The 19,064-nt window shown below is 38.4% G+C and overlaps 1 protein-coding gene across 3 annotated transcripts in view; it reads right to left on the bottom strand.

Moving 5' to 3' along the window:
• EIF2AK3 (eukaryotic translation initiation factor 2 alpha kinase 3) overlaps positions 1–19,064 on the bottom strand; it is an 81,053-nt gene that overhangs the window by 19,779 nt on the left and 42,210 nt on the right. For all 3 annotated transcript variants that reach the window (XR_013402662.1, XM_001094493.5, XM_077959061.1), the window contains exons 7-12: positions 18,108–18,248; positions 17,330–17,452; positions 14,892–15,112; positions 12,496–12,608; positions 8,330–8,452; positions 5,060–5,209 (exon numbers count right to left, since the gene is read on the bottom strand). Coding sequence is in view for 2 of the 3 variants with exons in the window: in XM_001094493.5 (XP_001094493.4) it covers positions 5,060–5,209; positions 8,330–8,452; positions 12,496–12,608; positions 14,892–15,112; positions 17,330–17,452; positions 18,108–18,248 (871 nt within the window). In the remaining variant the exon portion in view is untranslated. The remainder of the gene's footprint in view (positions 1–5,059; positions 5,210–8,329; positions 8,453–12,495; positions 12,609–14,891; positions 15,113–17,329; positions 17,453–18,107; positions 18,249–19,064) is intronic.

Below are 19,064 nucleotides of genomic sequence, written 5' to 3'. Positions count from 1 at the left end.
AAGAAAGGATTCCTTGGTGGCTGTGATTCTGAAGCCCTAATCCAAAGTAGGGCAGCGCCTCACAAGACCTTGAGATACGTGGCCACTTCACTTGGACCTTCCACAGCTTACTTATTGGTTGAGTCTATAATAAGCACCACTTTAACAAGGTACCTCATGTGGGTCTAATGTTGCTTAGACACCTGTAGGTAGGAGTTTCACTCCAGTTGTTTGGTGGCAGTCTATCTATACATGCTTCCTTTTTCTTCTCCTTTAATAGTTTTTAAAGGGCCTTCCTTCCTATAGCATATCATAGTTAATATGGGCAATATATTCAGGCTATGCCTTACAAGAGACCCTGAAGGAAGCACTAAACATGGAAAGGAACAACCGGTACCAGCCATTGCAAAAACATACCAAAATGTAAAGACCATCGAGGCTAGGAAGAAACTGCATCAACTAACGAGCAAAATAACCAGTTAATATCATAATGGCAGGATCAAGTTCACACATAACAATCTTAACCTTAAATGTAAATGGACTAAATGCTCCAATTAAAAGACACAGACTGGCAAACTGGATAAAGAGTCAAGACCCATCAGTCTGCTGTATTCAGGAGACCCTCTCACACGCAGAGACATACATAGGCTCAAAATAAAGGGATGGAGAAAGATTTACCAAGCAAATGGAGAACAAAAAAAAGCGGGGGTTGCAATACTAAAGTCTCTGATAAAACAGACTTTAAACCATCAAAGATCAAAAGAGACAAAGAAGGCCATTACATAATGGTAAAGGGATCAATTCAACAGGAAGAGCTAACTATCCTAAATATATATGCACCCAATACAGGAGCACCCAGATTCATAAAGCAAGTCCTTAGAGACTTACAAAGAGACTTAGACTCCCATACAATAATAATGGGAGACTTCAACACTCCACTGTCAACATTAGACAGATCAACGAGACAGAAAGTTAACAAGGATATCCAGGAATTGAACTCATCTCTGCAGCAAGCAGACCTAATAGACATCTATAGAACTCTCCACCCCAAATCAACAGAATATACATTCTTCTCAGCACCACATCGTACTTACTCCAAAATTGACCACGTAATTGGAAGTAAAGCACTCCTCAGCAAATGTACAAGAACAGAAATTATAACAAACTGTCTCTCAGACCACAGTGCAATCAAACTAGAACTCAGGACTAAGAAACTCAATCAAAACCGCTCAACTACATGGAAACTGAACAACCTGCTCCTGAATGACTACTGGGTACATAACGAAATGAAGGCAGAAATAAAGATGTTCTTTGAAACCAATGAGAACAAAGATACAACATACCAGAATCTCTGGGACACATTTAAAGCAGTGTGTAGAGGGAAATTTATAGCACTAAATGCCCACAAGAGAAAGCAGGAAAGATCTAAAATTGACACTCTAACATCGCAATTAAAAGAACTAGAGAAGCAAGAGCAAACACATTCGAAAGCTAGCAGAAGGCAAGAAATAACTAAGATCAGAGCAGAACTGAAGGAGATAGAAACACAAAAAACCCTCCAAAAAATCAATGAATCCAGGAGTTGGTTTTTTGAAAAGATCAACAAAATTGACAGACCACTAGCAAGACTAATAAAGAAGAAAAGAGAGAAGAATCAAATCGACGCAATTAAAAACGATAAAGGGGATATCACCACCGACCCCACAGAAATACAAGCTACCATCAGAGAATACTATAAACACCTCTATGCAAATAAACTGGAAAATCTAGAAGAAATGGATAATTTCCTGGACACTTACACTCTTCCAAGACTAAACCAGGAAGAAGTTGAATCCCTGAATAGACCAATAGCAGGCTCTGAAATTGAGGCAATAATTAATAGCCTACCAACCAAAAAAAGTCCAGGACCAGATGGATTCACAGCTGAATTCTACCAGAGGTACAAGGAGGAGTTGGTACCATTCCTTCTGAAACTATTCCAATCAATAGAAAAAGAGGGAATCCTCCCTAACTCATTTTATGAGGCCAACATCATCCTGATACCAAAGTCTGGCAGAGACACAACAAAAAAAGAGAATTAGACCAATATCCCTGATGAACATCGATGCAAAAATCCTCAATAAAATACTGGCAAACCGGATTCAGCAACACATCAAAAAGCTTATCCACCATGATCAAGTGGGCTTCATCCCTGGGATGCAAGGCTGGTTCAACATTCGCAAATCAATAAACATAATCCAGCATATAAACAGAACCAAAGACAAGAACCACATGATTATCTCAATAGATGCAGAAAAGGCTTTTGACAAAATTCAACAGCCCTTCATGCTAAAAACGCTCAATAAATTCGGTATTGATGGAACGTACCTCAAAATAATATGAGCTATTTATGACAAACCCACAGCCAATATCATACTGAATGGGCAAAAACTGGAAAAATTCCCTTTGAAAACTGGCACAAGACAGGGATGCCCTCTCTCACCACTCCTATTCAACATAGTGTTGGAAGTTCTGGCTAGGGCAATTAGGCAAGAGAAAGAAATCAAGGGTATTCAGTTAGGAAAAGAAGAAGTCAAACTGTCCCTCTTTGCAGATGACATGATTGTATATTTAGAAAACCCCATTGTCTCAGCCCAAAATCTCCTTAAGCTGATAAGCAACTTCAGCAAAGTCTCAGGATACAAAATTAATGTGCAAAAATCACAAGCATTCTTATACACCAGTAACAGACAAACAGAGAGCCAAATCAGGAATGAACTTCCATTCACAATTGCTTCAAAGAGAATAAAATACCTAGGAGTCCAACTTACAAGTGATGTAAAGGACCTCTTCAAGGAGAACTACAAACCACTGCTCAGTGAAATAAAAGAGGATATAAACAAATGGAAGAACATACTATGCTCATGGATAGGAAGAATCAATATCATGAAAATGGCCATACTGCCCAAGGTAATTTATAGATTCAATGCCATCCCCATCAAGCTACCAATGAGTTTCTTCACAGAATTGGAAAAAACTGCTTTAAAGTTCATATGGAACCAAAAAAGAGCCCGCATCTCCAAGACAATCCTAAGTCAAAAGAACAAAGCTGGAGGCATCACGCTACCTGACTTCAAACTCTACTACAAGGCTACAGTAACCAAAACAGCATGGTACTGGTACCAAAACAGAGATATAGACCAATGGAACAGAACAGAGTCCTCAGAAATAATACCACACATCTACAGCCATCTGATCTTTGACAAACCTGAGAGAAACAAGAAATGGGGAAAGGATTCCCTATTTAATAAATGGTGCTGGGAAAATTGGCTAGCCATAAGTAGAAAGCTGAAACTGGATCCTTTCCTTACTCCTTATACGAAAATTAATTCAAGATGGATTAGAGACTTAAATGTTAGACCTAATACCATAAAAATCCTAGAGGAAAACCTAGGTAGTACCATTCAGGACATAGGCATGGGCAAAGACTTCATGTCTAAAACACCAAAAGCAACGGCAGCAAAAGCCAAAATTGACAAATGGGATCTCATTAAACTAAAGAGCTTCTGCACAGCAAAAGAAACTACCATCAGAGTGAACAGGCAACCTACAGAATGGGAGAAAATTTTTGCAATCTACTCATCTGACAAAGGGCTAATATCCAGAACCTACAAAGAACTCAAACAAATTTACAAGAAAAAAACAAACAACCCCATCAAAAAGTAGGCAAAGGATATGAACAGACATTTCTCAAAAGAAGACATTCATACAGCCAACAGACACATGAAAAAATGCTCATCATCACTGGCCATCAGAGAAATGCAAATCAAAACTACAATGAGATACCATCTCACACCAGTTAGAATGGCGATCATTAAAAAGTCAGGAAACAACAGGTGCTGGAGAGGATGTGGAGAAATAGGAACACTTTTACACTGTTGGTGGGACTGTAAACTAGTTCAACCATTATGGAAAACAGTATGGCGATTCCTCAAGGATCTAGAACTAGATGTACCATATGACCCAGCCATCCCATTACTGGGTATATACCCAAAGGATTATAAATTATGCTGCTATAAAGACACATGCACACGTATGTTTATTGCGGCACTATTCACAATAGCAAAGACTTGGAATCAACCCAAATGTCCATCAGTGACAGATTGGATTAAGAAAATGTGGCACATATACACCATGGAATACTATGCAGCCATCAAAAAGGATGAGTTTGTGTCCTTTGTAGGGACATGGATGCAGCTGGAAACCATCATTCTTAGCAAACTATCACAAGAACAGAAAACCAAACACGGTATGTTCTCACTCATAGGTGGGAACTGAACAATGAGATCACTTGGACTCAGGAAGGGGAACATCACACACCAGGGCCTATCATGGGGAGGGGGGAGGGGGGAGGGATTGCATTGGGAGTTATACCTGATGTAAATGACGAGTTGATGGGTGTAGCACACCAACATGGCACAAGTATACATATGTAACAAACCTGCACGTTATGCACATGTACCCTACAACTTAAAGTATAATAATAATAAATAAATTTAAAAAAAATATATATATATATTCAGGCTAAGTTTATGTATTTTTAACTGCAAATAGTTCAAAACTACTTAAAAAGAAGTTGTAAATTGTTAAGTGCTAAGAATTAAATAAATATTTTTAAAATTGGAGACAGAAGCAGATACCTTATATTGAGAAAAGACACCATAAATCCCTCAATCAGTCATAATGTATAGAGCCCTATTAACTAATAATTTTTTAGAATGTAAGTTCTCTCTTATTTTTTCTAAGAGACAGGGTCTCACTATGTTGCTCAGGTTGGTCTTGAACTCCTGGGCTCAAGCAATCTTCCCACCTCGGCCTCCCAAAGTGCTAGGATTATAGGCATAAGTCACCCCTGCATGTTCTCAAAATCTAAATCAAAATTTCACAAGTGGTTAGAGAACTTTTCAAAACATGAAACAGAACTCTGCTGTTCCTTTTCTTTAAAAAAAAAAAAAAAAAAAAACCCTAAAGTTATAAAATTGATATTGTAATCACACAAGCTAAAAACTAGCTTAAGTGTATGTGTAACAAAGTTAGTTACCTTGCATCTTTCAGCCAAATTTCATCCATCTTTTCTTGCCACTTCTCTGGTGGTGCTTCGAGCCAGGCATTGAAATATCTAACAATGCCTGGGTGTTCAAGCTTGGCTAAGGCTTTAACTTCTCGCATTACCTTTTCCCGAGCCAATTCCCTGAAAGAGAAAATATTTAAGGTGATGGATATTCCAGTTGCACTGATTTGATCTTTACAAATTATACGACTTATACCCCTAAAATATGTAGATGTATTATATATCAATAAAAAAGGAAAATTAAAGAAATAACATTAGCCTGAAAAAGAGAGTAAGACAACACTGAAGGCTGTTCATATCTGAAGAAATATTCATATCTAATAGTGAAAACAGAAAAATAATAAAATAGGATCTTTTCTTGAAAACTAAAATTAGAAACAGATGAGTTAGCCTAGGTTATACTTCTTTCTTTTTTTTGAGACAGGGTCTTGCTCTGTCACCCAGGCTGGAGTGCAGTGGCACAATCTTGGCTCTCTGCACCTCCACCTCCCTGGTTCAAGTGATTCTCATGCCTCAGCCTCCCGAGTAGCTGGGTTACAGATGTGCACCACCACACCCAGCCAATGTTGTGTTTTTAGTAGAGACGGGGTTTCACTATGTTGGTCAGGCGGTCTCAAACTCCTAACCTCAGGTGATCCACCTGCCTCGGCCTCCCCAAGTGCTGGGATTACAGGCGTGAGCCACTGTGCCCAGCCAGCCTAGGGGGTATACTTCTAAAAGGCCACACAAGTCCTATATTTTAAAAAATACAAGTATTTCAGTTTTTTTTTTTTCCTGGAAATAAATGCTACAAGTGCACCTACTGCACATAAAAATAAAGTTTTAAAATCCCAACTTCTTTGCTTGGCATTTAAGGTGCTATAAGCTCTTTTTTTTTTTTTTTTTCTTTGCCTGAGACAGAGTCTCACTCTGTCACCCAGGCTGGAGAACAGTGATACGATCTCTGTACCTCCACCTGCTCACTGTAACCTCCACCTGCCTTTTAGTAAAGATGAGATTTTGTCATGTTGGTCAGGCTGGTCTCGAACTCCTGGCCTCAAGTAATCCACTCGCCTAGGACTCCTAAAGTGCTGGGATTACAAGCATGAGCCACTGTGCCTGGCCAACCTATCCTTTTCTTCCTCTCTTCCATCCTCCCCTATTCTCACCCTTTGTTCCATCTATTCCAGAACTCTTACCATTCTCCATACCACCTACAAGTGCTTGTGAAAGCCTTTGCTCGGGCCATTTCATGCACTTGGCCATCCCTCCCCACCTGTCTTCTACTGAGGAAAAGGCTACTCTTGACACCCAGAGCAAATGTCACCATTTTTATGAAACTTGACTGCCTTTTGGCCACATCTGCTCTTCTTCATGAGAAGCTATTAATATTTACTAAGATAAGGCAAAGGTCAAAATCTTTCTTGCATTGTATTTACTTGAGTGTACATACAAAAGCACCAAAAAGGTACAGGCTTCTTAAGGGCAGAAACCTTAGTTTTTATAGCTTATGTAGTGCCTGGCACATATGAATATTTAAACTACTCAAAAGTTATTTACCAAAAGGAAAAAATTAGTTCCCTAGTACCCAAACCACCCAACTCCTGTCCTTACCAGACAGGAATTTGAAAAAACTGCGACTACCAGATATGACGACAGCACAACAACTAGCGTGCATTTAATCTAGAATCAACAAGAGGCCAGGCACAGTGGCTCACACCTGCAATCCCAGCACTTTGGGAGGGCAAGGCAAGTGGATCATTTGAGGTCAGGAGTTCGAGACCAGCCTGGCCAACACGGTGAAATACTGTCTCTACTAAAAATACAAAAATTAGCTGGGCATGGTGGTGCATGCTTGTAATCCCAGCAGTTTGGGAGGCCACGGCAGGTGGATCACCTGAGGTCAGGAGTGAAACACCATCTCTACCAAAATACAAAATTAGGCTGGGTATGGTGGTGCATGTCTGTAATCCCAGCTACTCGGGAGGCTGAAGCACGAGAATCACTTGAACCAGGGAGGCAGAGGTTGCAGAGAGCCGAGACTGTGCAATCTGCAGTCCAGCCTGGGTGACAGAGTGAGACCCTGTCTCAAAAAAAAAAAAAAAAAAGAGAAGAAAAAAAAAAAAAAAAGCAACAAGAGCCTTCTACATAGTTAGAATAAACCGTATTGCTGGAAGCCTATCATCTTAAGCATCACACTGTTCTGAGCCAGAAATCACACTTCTAGGAATCTATCCTAAGGAAACAGAAATTGTCAAAATGTACATAAAAAGATGAATATTGCAAAGTTTTTTTTTTATGGTAAAGTTATTTCTAATTGTTACAAATTAGAAACCACATTGTTTAACAATAAGAAATGGTTAAACAAAATATAGCACGTGTATTAAATGGACTATTACCAAGCCATAAAATACTTTTAATATACTTTAGGATTCTAATAAAAAATTTTTTTGTTTTTTTTTTGAGATGGAGTCTCGCTCTGTCGCCCAGGCTGGAGTGCAGTGGCGCGATCTCAGCTCACTGCAAGCTCCACCTCCCAGATTCACGCCATTCTCCTGCCTCAGCCTCCCGAGTAGCTGGGACTACCGGTGCCCGCCACCACGCCTGGCTAATTTTTTTGTATTTTTAGTAGAGACGGGGTTTCACTACGTTTGCCAGGATGGTCTGGATCTCCTGACCTTGTGATCCGCCCGCCTTGGCCTCCCAAAGTGCTGGGATTACAGGCATGAGCCACCGTGCCCAGCCAAAATACTCTTAATAACATGAAAAACATAGAGGATATGAAGAAGAAAGCAACAGACAAAACTGTACAGTACTGGCAACTGGCTACCAGTTAGGTAAATTTATGACCAGAAAACAAAATCAAAAGGATATACTCTAAAGTGCTAATAATAGTTATTACCGGATAGAGACAATATAATTCAAATGTTTTTGTTCTAGTACTTTTCCTTATTTACACAAAAATATAGAATATTTTAAAATGCTGCAATTTATTGAAGTCTAGTTATTATAAGCCACTAAACGAAAGTCCTGAGTTAATAATAAAAAACAAGGGCATATTTTAAAAGTAGATAGAAAGCAACCTATATAGATAACAACTTTTAGACAGCTGGTTAATTGGCAGCACTTAGAACCTAAGATTTGAAAGGTCTGAAACTGTGTTTTCTATGGTGTTTACAGAGTACAGTAAGAAGGATATTTTACCCATGAGATTAGATCACACTGTGCTGATTTCAATTTACTAAAGGTACCACCCATTACCTATTGGGCAGACGGATCCTCTTGATAGCATAATTGCAGTCATCTACTTTGTTTTTAGCTTCAAAAACAACTCCAAAGCCACCACGTCCCAGGCACTGAATTGGCTCAAAATCAGTTAGATATCTTTAAAAAGAGGTAAAATTTATAAAGGTTTGCAATAGTTCCAAATTTTGTGGTAAGGTGAAAATCAGTTCAATCTTATGACACATAAAAATGTATAAACTCATAGAACTCATCTTAATAAATAGTATAATTTGATTAACGCATTTTTAGTTCTTCTGTTTGTATAAATGAAGCAAACACATTCTTACATTTCCTAGAAAAAAATTAAAAATAAAAAAGATGTGTTTAATTGGGAATCACTTGTTCTTACAGCTATTGCACCACTGATGTGTGCTGTCCAATACTTCCTATCATCTACCAAAATATCATATTCCTAATTCTCGTATCTTTTACATTCTGTAACATTTTGTACTCAATTACAGAAAATGTGGTTTTATCTTAGCTAATTACCTGTAAATTTTATGGGAAAAATTTAATCAATCCTATTTTACCCAGGTACTATTTTAGCCATAAACCTTCCTAGGAACCAAAGCTGACATGGGTTGGGTTGCCTCATGAGTCAGTGTACTTACCACTGGAGGTACCAAGTCAGACAGAAGCCAACTCACCATCTGTCACTCACAGGGGCCTCCACTAAGCAGGCTTTTTCTCCCTTTAGTGCTGACTTCACTGACCTGCACTGTACAATCCAGTCAATTTGCACCATGCTCTCTCACAATTCAAGGTTTTGCTTCTGCTGTCTGCTCCACTGGGATGGCCTTCCTCTGTGCGCTTAATGAACCCTATTCTTCTTTGATTCTGCTCGTCTCACCACCTCTGTAAGGCTTTCTTAGACTCCTGTCTCAACATTCCCATAACACTCTTCACACAATACTTTGAAGTATTTAAACTTAACCTTAATTTTTTGCAATTATTTGTAAGCCGCTCCCTTCTCCCACCGCCACTGTATTGTGGGGGCTGTGAATGCAGAAAACCATTCTTGTTTCTCTTTGTATTTCCAAAGGGTGGGCACTACTTGACAAACCGAAAGTCTAACAAACGTCTGTTGAATAAATGCATGAATTAATAAATGAATAAATTAGATTATGTCTGATATCCCTTATAAGGGTAAGTTAATTACTTTATGACTTACATACTTATTAATTTAGTAGTTGCCTCAGCTGGTTAAAGCATGGAATTAAGGAGAAGCAATAGATTTCAACGTTCCATGGGCCAATTCCTTTCATAGAAAATGAAGAGTAATAATCTGTATTCCTAAAAATAGCCAGTCAAGGTACCTCAGTACAAATCAATCTCCCCAAATGCAAAAGCCCACAAAGTTCATATCCTACTCCTGGAGGGCCAACTGAATTATCTTCCTATATTAAGGAAAACACCTATATAAAAATGGATTATCTTCTAAAAAGAGTAACACCCTTATGTTATTACAGACCCTAGAAATGTAAGTATCATCTTGCCTAAGTTGTCAGCTGATAAATGACAGAGGTGGGATTTGAACTCATGACTGAATGCAGAGATTATATTCTTAACAGTGCTTAGAACATCGTTGCCACCTAAAAACATTAGGTATTCTATAGAACTCCCATACAAAAAAAAAAAAAGACTCAAGAGCTGCATTCTTCATATTGAATAAAGTTAAAGAAAAACTGACTTAAGTCTAATTCAGTTTTGAGTATATTATTCTAATTTTCTTGACAACAGCCTGACAAATACATCTTTATTCATGATACCGCATTTATTCTACTCCCCAAACCTCATCTCTACTTGCCGAACTCTCACAATTTAAAATTCAGTTCAAATATGACTTCACTTATGATGCCCTCCTAGATCATCACAGATTTAGTGATTTGGTTCATGACTTTCTTCTTATATGTTTGTTTTACCCAGTAGTATCTTTCTTATAGACTTTAAGTTTCTCCAGGATAGGAGTGGTCTTTTAATTCTCCCAAAGCCTGAATTATTGTCCTGCACACAGCTGTTCAGAATAAATGTTTAATGAACAATGAATGACTTCAGTAGTAGACTACCTCGTGGGAGTTGTTGGATTCTTTTTTTTTTTTGAGACGGAGTCTTGCTCTGTCACCCAGGCTGGAGTGCAGTGGCCGGATCTCAGCTCACTGCAAGCTCCGCCTCCCGGGTTCACGCCATTCTCCTGCCTCAGCCTCCCGAGTAGCTGGGACTACAGGCACCCGCCACTTCGCCCGGCTAGTTTTTTGTATTTTTTAGTAGAGACGGGGTTTCACCGTGTTAGCCAGGATGGTCTCGATCTCCTGACCTCATGATCCGCCCGTCTCGGCCTCCCAAAGTGCTGGGATTACAGGCTTGAGCCACCGCGCCCGGCCTGGATTCTTTATTCTTTCTCTCACTGCCTGCTGGTGTTGACAGTCACTGACATATTAGTATTTTTATTAGCAAGGGTATTAAAGTAGCCTTTAGCATTTGTTAATCACCTAGTAAATTTTGCTTTGTTTGTGAAATTGACTGTTTTTACCTGCTCCCCATCATCCTGAAGCAGCTGGTTTGATAGAAAGGTAGAATGGCCTTTTGAAGACTCCATTACACTGCCAGGTAGGTGCCTTGCAGGGCTAGGGGAAGGTTCTCCAGAAAGCTGTATATGCTCTGAATCAGTGTCTAATATATTGTAGCATGGTTTCTCCCATAGCCAGTATGTACAGGTCCAGGGATCAAGGAATGGAAATGGGAGTGGCATCACCCACCATTACCCCCTAGTGATCTATTAGCAACATTTTTGCTTCCTGTTCCTGTGAACTTATGTTTGGCTGGCCTAGAGGTCTTCGTCTAAGAGAGAGGAACACTTCCACCAGGAGATACAACAGCAACTTTGAACTCCTCATGCCTTTGAATCAACAAAGAAGACAGCTACTGTGCTGGCTGGGTGACTGATCCTGACTACCAAGGGGAAACTGGAGTATTGCTTCACAGTGGAGGTGTAAGAAAGAGTAGGTCTGGAACACATGAAATCCCTTAGGGATCTCTTTGTATCATCGTGCCTTGTGATTAAAATCAATGGAAAACTGTAACAATTCAATCCAGGCAGAACTACCAGTCTCCCAAGACCCTTCAGGACTGTGGATTTGGGTCACCAAATAAAGAATTACAACCAGCTGAGGTGTTCTCTGATGGGAAAGGGAATATGGGATAGACAGGGGAAGAAGGTACTTATAAATACCAGCTGTGACCACATGACAGGTGGCAAAAATGAGGACTGTAATTATCACAAGTATTTCCTTAATTTGTTGTGAATATGCTTGTGCATCTCTATCTATATAGAAGTAGATATATATAGATATATGCCTATGTATAAGGTATATATGCACATCTTGTCGTTTCTGTTTCCTTGGAGGGCCCTAATATACATATTTATCTATTATTTTCAATCTTTTCTGCCATAAAATCATTACCCTAGATATTAAGCAGTATAGTTCCACGTCTTTTCCTTGTCCCCATATCACTAAAGTGATAAGAAGTATGCTATCAAGACAAAGAGAAAAGTAGGTATAATCCATGTAATACGAAAAATAGACCATGACACCATTTATAGTTACCACAATGCATCAAAGGTTACATTTTATACTTGAGAGATTGTAATAGCTTCTCTACTTTTATTTTACTTTTATTTAAACTGTCTACTTTTAGCTAATCCATCTCCCCCTTCTGCTTTTAAAAACTATCTGTTCTATTAGTGTTTTTCCCTATATTTCTACTTCCTATTACAGATAAAACAATGAAAATAAATGAGGATTCAGAAACATGTGGAGACTTATATCACATCTTATAAACATAGTAATTATTATCTGGTACTATAAATGCTAATCCTAGTACATAGTAGGCCCTAAATAACTAAGTTACTTGAATAAGAACTTAATTTGGTAGCTGAAATTCTAAACTCCTGTAACACTCTATTTTTATCTTTCTTAGGGTATATACCACTTTTAATACATTTAAGTTACTTGAATTTATTTATTTATTGAGGGTTAAGTCTACGTTTTATTTTTCTAGGTATCTACACATTAAAAAATTTAAACAAGATCTTAGGTCATTTCTTCTTTGATTCAAATGGCTGTATTTTATAAGACTCTTACCGTGATACATATCCAGAGTTTTTTATGTCATTCCAGTTACTGTCATTGGCTTCACCACTTACAGAATCATATTTATTTTCAGTTTGACACTGAGTTTCAGACTCCTTCCTTTGCTGATAAGGTGAAAAACAAAATCACTACCAGTACAAAGCTGAACTGAAGTTAGCTAACGATTTTGGTTATAAAATAAACAACACTGAAAGATACACAAGTAGCATCAAGAAAAATAAAAGCATTATGAAAACAAAATGCAGCATTTTGCTTTATTACAAAAGAAAAAAACTTTATCTTCCCATTGCTATCCCTCCAGTATTTGAGGGGATTTTGTTTCTTTATAATGTGGGTATGTCATATGTACAGCATGATATATAACTAGATATAAAGAGAAAGACAGTGCACACATGTAAGCATAAACGCAAACTCCTGGGCAAGACTAGAGTGATTTCTTTTGACAAAATGAGGTAGGAAAAAAAGCAAACAAACAAAAAACCCAATAACAATAACAACAAAAAAAAACTAGAGTGATTTCTTTCCCAACCAATTTCACAAATTGCATTAAAAATGCTTTTCATAACAGGAAATTAAATTAGGCAATGTTTCTTTACCAACATCTCCTAGAGGATATTAATAATTATTATGGTCACATGGGGGCACTGTGGGCCACCTGTTTAGTCACTGATTCTTTCAACATATCTTTACTGAGCTCCAATTATGTGCCAGGCACTGTGTAAGGGGCTAAGGAGATGGTGGTAAACAGTGTAGACTAGTCCTTGTCCTTAAGAATGTTCAGTCTAGGCCAGGTGTGGTGGCCCATGCCTGTAATCCCAACACTGTGGGAAGCGGAGGCGAGCAGATTACTTGAGGCCAGGAGTTTGAGACCAGCCTGACCAACATGACAAAACCCCCATCTCTACAAAAAATACAAAAATTAGCGAGGTGTGGTGGCACATGCCAATAGTTTCAGCTACTTGGGAGGCTGAAGCACAAGAATTGCTTGAACCTGGGAGGCGGAGGTTGCAGTGAGCCAAAATTGTGCCACTGCACTCCAGCTTCAGTGACAGAGTGAGAAGAGTGAGACCCTGTCTCTGAAAAAAAAAAAAAAAAAGAATGTACAGTCTAGAGGTAGAGAGAGAAATTAGGAATTACCTATTAAATATTTTAGTAAATACTCTAGTAAGGGGAGTACAGAGCGTAAACACAGGCAGGAAATCTAACTCAGAAATAGGAGGTTAAAGATGACTTCCCAGGGGGGCGTGTCAACTAATTTCAAACTAAAAGATATTACCCGGGAGTTAATTATTTGAGAGGGAAGGGAGAGGAGGTAGGGAACAAGGTTCCAAGGCAAGGTTAGACAGATGAGCACTACCAGGCTCAGCGAGAGCATGGTCTACAGGGAAGACTGAAAGAAGCTCAGTCTAGTGGCTGAGCATGGCGGAGGGGAGGAAGGGATTAGGGTACCAGTGAAGGACGGGACATGAGCAGCCAGGGTATGAATCATTCAGAATCTTGCATGTTCTAAGGAGGCTGGACTTGAGCCTAACAACAATGGGGAGAAAGGTCAGGTATTAGAGGTTTTTAAGCCCAGAAATGCAGCTAGAGTTAGGGTGTAGAGAACGGACTGCAGAAAGCCTCAGGACTAGGGGCACAGAGGCCAGTTAGAGGCTATTTCAGTGATTCAGGAGAGGTGTGATGATGGTATTTGTGCTGGGGAAATGAAAACTGACACATAGAAGAAGAAAAATATGAAGACATCTAGGAGGAAGGATTTGACAGAACTTGGTGACTGACAAGGGAGAGAAAAATGATTCACGGCTTTGGTGACTGCATATGGCAGTACATTTCTTTGAGAGAGAAAAATGCTAGAATAGGCTGGGGAGGGGAATGGGAGTGGAAATCAGGACAGTCTGAGATATGGCTCATTTGAAGTGCCTGTGTAGCACTTACTAGATAGCTGTTCCAGAGAAACAGATTTGGGAACCATTAGTATATAAGAAGATTGGAGCTGGGAAAGTAGGGAAGACCATCCAAGGAGAGTTTGTGGGATGAACAGTGAAAAGAGGGAGCCCTGAGGAATACCAACAATACTGAGAGGATGAGAAAGATCAGGTCCTGAAGCATCCACATCACACCCAAGGAGACCAGGAGAGCATGGTGTCAAGGAAGTCAGGCAAGAAAGGTCAAAGGGAGATGCTCAACAGTGTCAAATACAAAGAGGTTCAGTTAGATAAGGACTGAAAAATGTCCATTACATTTAACACAAGGAAGATCACTGAGACCTTTGGCAAGAGTAGCTTTGGTGGAGCAGTAGGGATGGAAGCCAGACTGCCATGGTTGAGAAGCAAATGGGAGGTGGGGAAGTGGAAACCAGAGAGTAAGCAACCATGATTCTTACTTACCCTGTGAGGATGAGGGTGGAAAAGCCTGCGCACAATAAACGTTGTTGCTATGATACAAAACAAAATCGTTGCAACTATTTCTTTCCACCAGTGTAAGAGGAGAACAGGATCCTTTTTGCGGATATTCTTGTTGTAATTTGGGTTGTCGAGGAATCTGACTGTAATCTGTGTGCTTCGTTTGTTCCTTTCCCTCTTGTAGTACGGTAGATAATAACCATTATCTTCAAATAGAAACATTAAAATGGTTTTTTTTAAAAGGCAATCGAAAATAGGCCCATCTTTAACTATTACAATTTATCTATTTTCCTATGACTGATCACACTAATTCCTTTTGTCTGTCTTCTTTAACATATTTTAAACATCATAATTTGTCTCATTTTTCTCCAGTAAATAGACATTTTCCTTTATCCTATAAGCATACTAAATTTTCTTTATATTAAGTAATAATATCAGAAACAATCTTAAGGGCTACTCCATTCATAACCTCATTAATAATTCAATTATTTAAATACAAGAATTAATACTCAATCTTCCTTCAGGGTATTTTTAGCTTTCCTTTTGCTTGGTTATCAATAAAATACCAAATTTTTTTTTTTTTGGAGACGGAGTCTCGCTCTGTTGCCCAGGCTGGAGTGCAGTGGCCGGATCTCAGCTCACTGCAAGCTCCGCCTCCCGGGTCTACGCCATTCTCCTGGTCAGCCTCCCGAGTAGCTGGGACTACAGGCGCCCGCCACCTCGCCCGGCTAGTTTTTTGTATTTTTTAGTAGAGACGGGGTTTCACTGTGTTAGCCAGGATGGTCTCGATCTCCTGACCTCGTGATCTGCCCGTCTCGGCCTCCCAAAGTGCTGGGATTACAGGCTTGAGCCACCGCGCCCGGCCTAAAATACCAAATTTTACCACCAATCATTCTTCACAAAATGAAAGGAAAACATCCATGCTGTTTGGTTCACTTTAGGCTGCCAAAATGAGTCTGCCCCAGAAAAATAGCCTGTCTTTTTTTGTCTTCCATTTTGTACTATGTGCTCAGATTACACAATTCTCTTTTACCTTGTCTTTTTTTATTTTTTTTTTTTGAGACAGGGTTTTGCTCTGTTGCCCAGGCTGGAGTGCAGTGATCTTGCCTCACTGCAACCTCTATCTCCTGGACTCAGGTGATCCTCCTGCCTCAGCCTCCTGAGTAGCTGGGACTACAGACATGTACCACAATGCCTGGCTAATTTTTGTATTTTTAGTAAAGACGGGGTTTCACCATGTTGGCCAGGCTGGTCTTGAACTCCTGACCTCAAGTGATCCGCCAGCCTCGGCCTCCCAAAGGGCTGGGAAACTGCGCCCAGCCTACCTTGTCTTTTGATCAATATCAAGATAAAGGGGCCGGGCGCGGTGGCTCACACCTGTAATCCAGGCACTTTGAGAGGCCGAGGCGGGTGGATCATGAGGTCAGGAATTTGAGACCAGCCTAGCCAATATGGTGAAACCCCGTCTCTACTAAAAATACAAAAATTAGCTGGGCATGGTGGCGGGCGCCTGTAGTCCCAGCTACTTGGGAGAATGAGGTAAAAGAATCGCTTGAACCCAGGAGGCGGAGGTTGTAGTGAGCCGAGATCGTGCCACCGCACTCCAGCCTGGGTGACAGAGCGAGACTCCGTCTCAAAAAAAAAAAAAAAAAAAAAAAAGAAAAAGATAAAGGCTGCTGTTTCTAGTTCAGAGCTGTTTTTTCATTTGTTTTTTAATCAATTTAACTTATATAATAACTTTCCAGTGCTAACATCTAGGGTAACTGATGAGGAGTCTGTGTGTTTACCTGATACAAATTTGAGGACTTGTTAATTACACAACTTTTTAAAAGGCTTTCATACCTGAATATATCCTAACTTCAAAAAATTGCTTACTAAATAGAAATGTATTTCATGCCAAATTTCACCTATTCTTGACTTTTGCATTAATTTCTCTTGTCTGAGTAAGAAATTAAAATAACCTACTTGTGCATCATTTTCATGTGGTTTTATGAAAAACACATTTTCTTCATTATACAGGCTACTATACAGCCTACATAATATAGGCTGATAAAGAAGAGCTAATAACGAGAACCAATGTTTATTGACACTATGTGACACGCATGATGTTAACTGAGACTTTGCATGCATTATCTCATTTAGGCCTCACAACAACTTAATACATAGATATTAGGATTATTATTCTAATTTTACAGATAAAGAAAGTGAGACACAGGGAGTTAGATGTGCCCAATCTAGTATGTGGCAAACATGGGATCTGAACCCTGGCAACTTAACTTTGAAGCTTGTATACTTAGTAATAATTCATGAAATTGTCTCCCAAGATATTTTATTTTCTATATTCTAATCGACTTTTCTTCATTTGAATTCTATTAATTAATTTCAAATTAAAAAATAAAATAAATCTCAGTATTTTCACTTACCATATGGATACTGCAAGATTGAAAGTGCGCCATTACTATATTCTTCATGAGAAAACTTATCATTACTAAGACATTTGTCAAATTCATCAGATCCTACCAAGACAGGAGTTCTGGAAGGAGAATCTAAAATAAAATAATTATTTTATTAATAATAATATTTCTTAAATCTTATCTGTTATGACTTGAATAAAAAGGCATGTGCTCATTAATTGAATAAACTGATATTCAACCATAATTCAGTTCAAACATATAAGTTAAACAAATGGCCCAGGACTCTTGCCTTTGAAAAGCACACAGTCTTACAGAGAATCTGAGTCATTTAAACAAACAATTAAAATATGACATGATATATGTAGTAAAAAACACGTACAAGGTATAGAAAGATAATGAAAGAAGTAGGTGCCCAGTATTTGATTTCTATTCATTCATGTCTCAAAGAATATGATGTGCTAGCCAGAGAACTTTTGCCTAAATGGTCTTAATATAAATACATTAAGAGTTAAATGTTACTTTGGCATGGTCAGCGAATGATTAAGAGTTTTTCTAAGTTGTATAGAGAAATATTTTATTAACACTTATAGAAGCAACTGCTGCTTCCAAGAAATAATGCCCTAAATGATAATAAAAATTCATTATTAACATCTGAAATACCACGATGGTTTACCAATAAAAGTATATAACAGTTCTTATCTTTGCAGTATTCAAAACTAGGGCAAAGACAGTCAGGATTAGGTCTCTGAACGCTAATGGTATTTAGAAAAGTTTACAATTCACTTACGAATTAAGGGTTTCCATTTGATTGTTGGCAAAGGAATAATTGCGTTTTCATTATTGACAGATTCCAAAGCCTTGGGACTTGTAGGAAACTTTTCCGAAATTCTGACTGATGACTGCAGATAAAGCTGGCCTCTATACATTCCTGAATCATCCAGAACATTGTCCATTATGCATTGATTTTTTAAAAAAGGTTTTTAATTAAATAAAATTCATTAATTCCAGTTATTTCTACATATACTACAGAACTCTTGTCAAAGAAGAAACATGCTTGAAGCATTCAAAGATAAACTCAACAGATATTCAACAAAAACAGGGAGGGAAAGTTACACACAAGGTCCATATGATATTTCTCACTGAATAATAGCACCTTTTCAATAACACAGGAAAACTGTTCCAGTAGAAAAATTCAAGGACAGGAAGTCACTGTACTCTCACAAAACAAACAGCTTAGGCTAAGTAACTTTCCCAAGAAAGTTTACCTAAATTCTAGAAATATTGCTAACAATTCAGTTAAATACTATCAAAATACACATGACAATTAACAACATACAAATTCAACATACAAATAACAAATACAAATAACAACATACAAATTCTTGCTTTGCTTTGCATTCAAACCGACAGGTGGGTGGCACATTGTCAGAGCTTAAAGAATTTTATAAGTATTTGATGACAGACTAATTCAAATAATTAGATTCAAGAGTTTTCAAAATTTATAATATTAAAGGCTTTCAATTGCCCAGAAGCACACCAGAATTTTATTTTTTAGATCAGTTGTATAGATGCACTGATAAAAAAGAAATAAACCTAATCTTAAAGAGGGGAGGGGCACAAACTAATAAGGATGCAAATACAAATACAGGAAATTATAGACTTTGAGGATATATAACTAGCTATATAAGTATATTTTATATGTAATTACATATAAATAATTATATATGTAATACATATATGTAAT

The sequence above is a fragment of the Macaca mulatta genome, chromosome 13 (assembly GCF_049350105.2).
Source record: "Macaca mulatta isolate MMU2019108-1 chromosome 13, T2T-MMU8v2.0, whole genome shotgun sequence".
Classification (NCBI taxonomy): Eukaryota; Metazoa; Chordata; class Mammalia; order Primates; family Cercopithecidae; genus Macaca; species Macaca mulatta.
The sequence above is the reverse complement of the archived record's forward strand: the minus strand, read 5'-3'. Positions and strand labels throughout refer to the sequence as shown.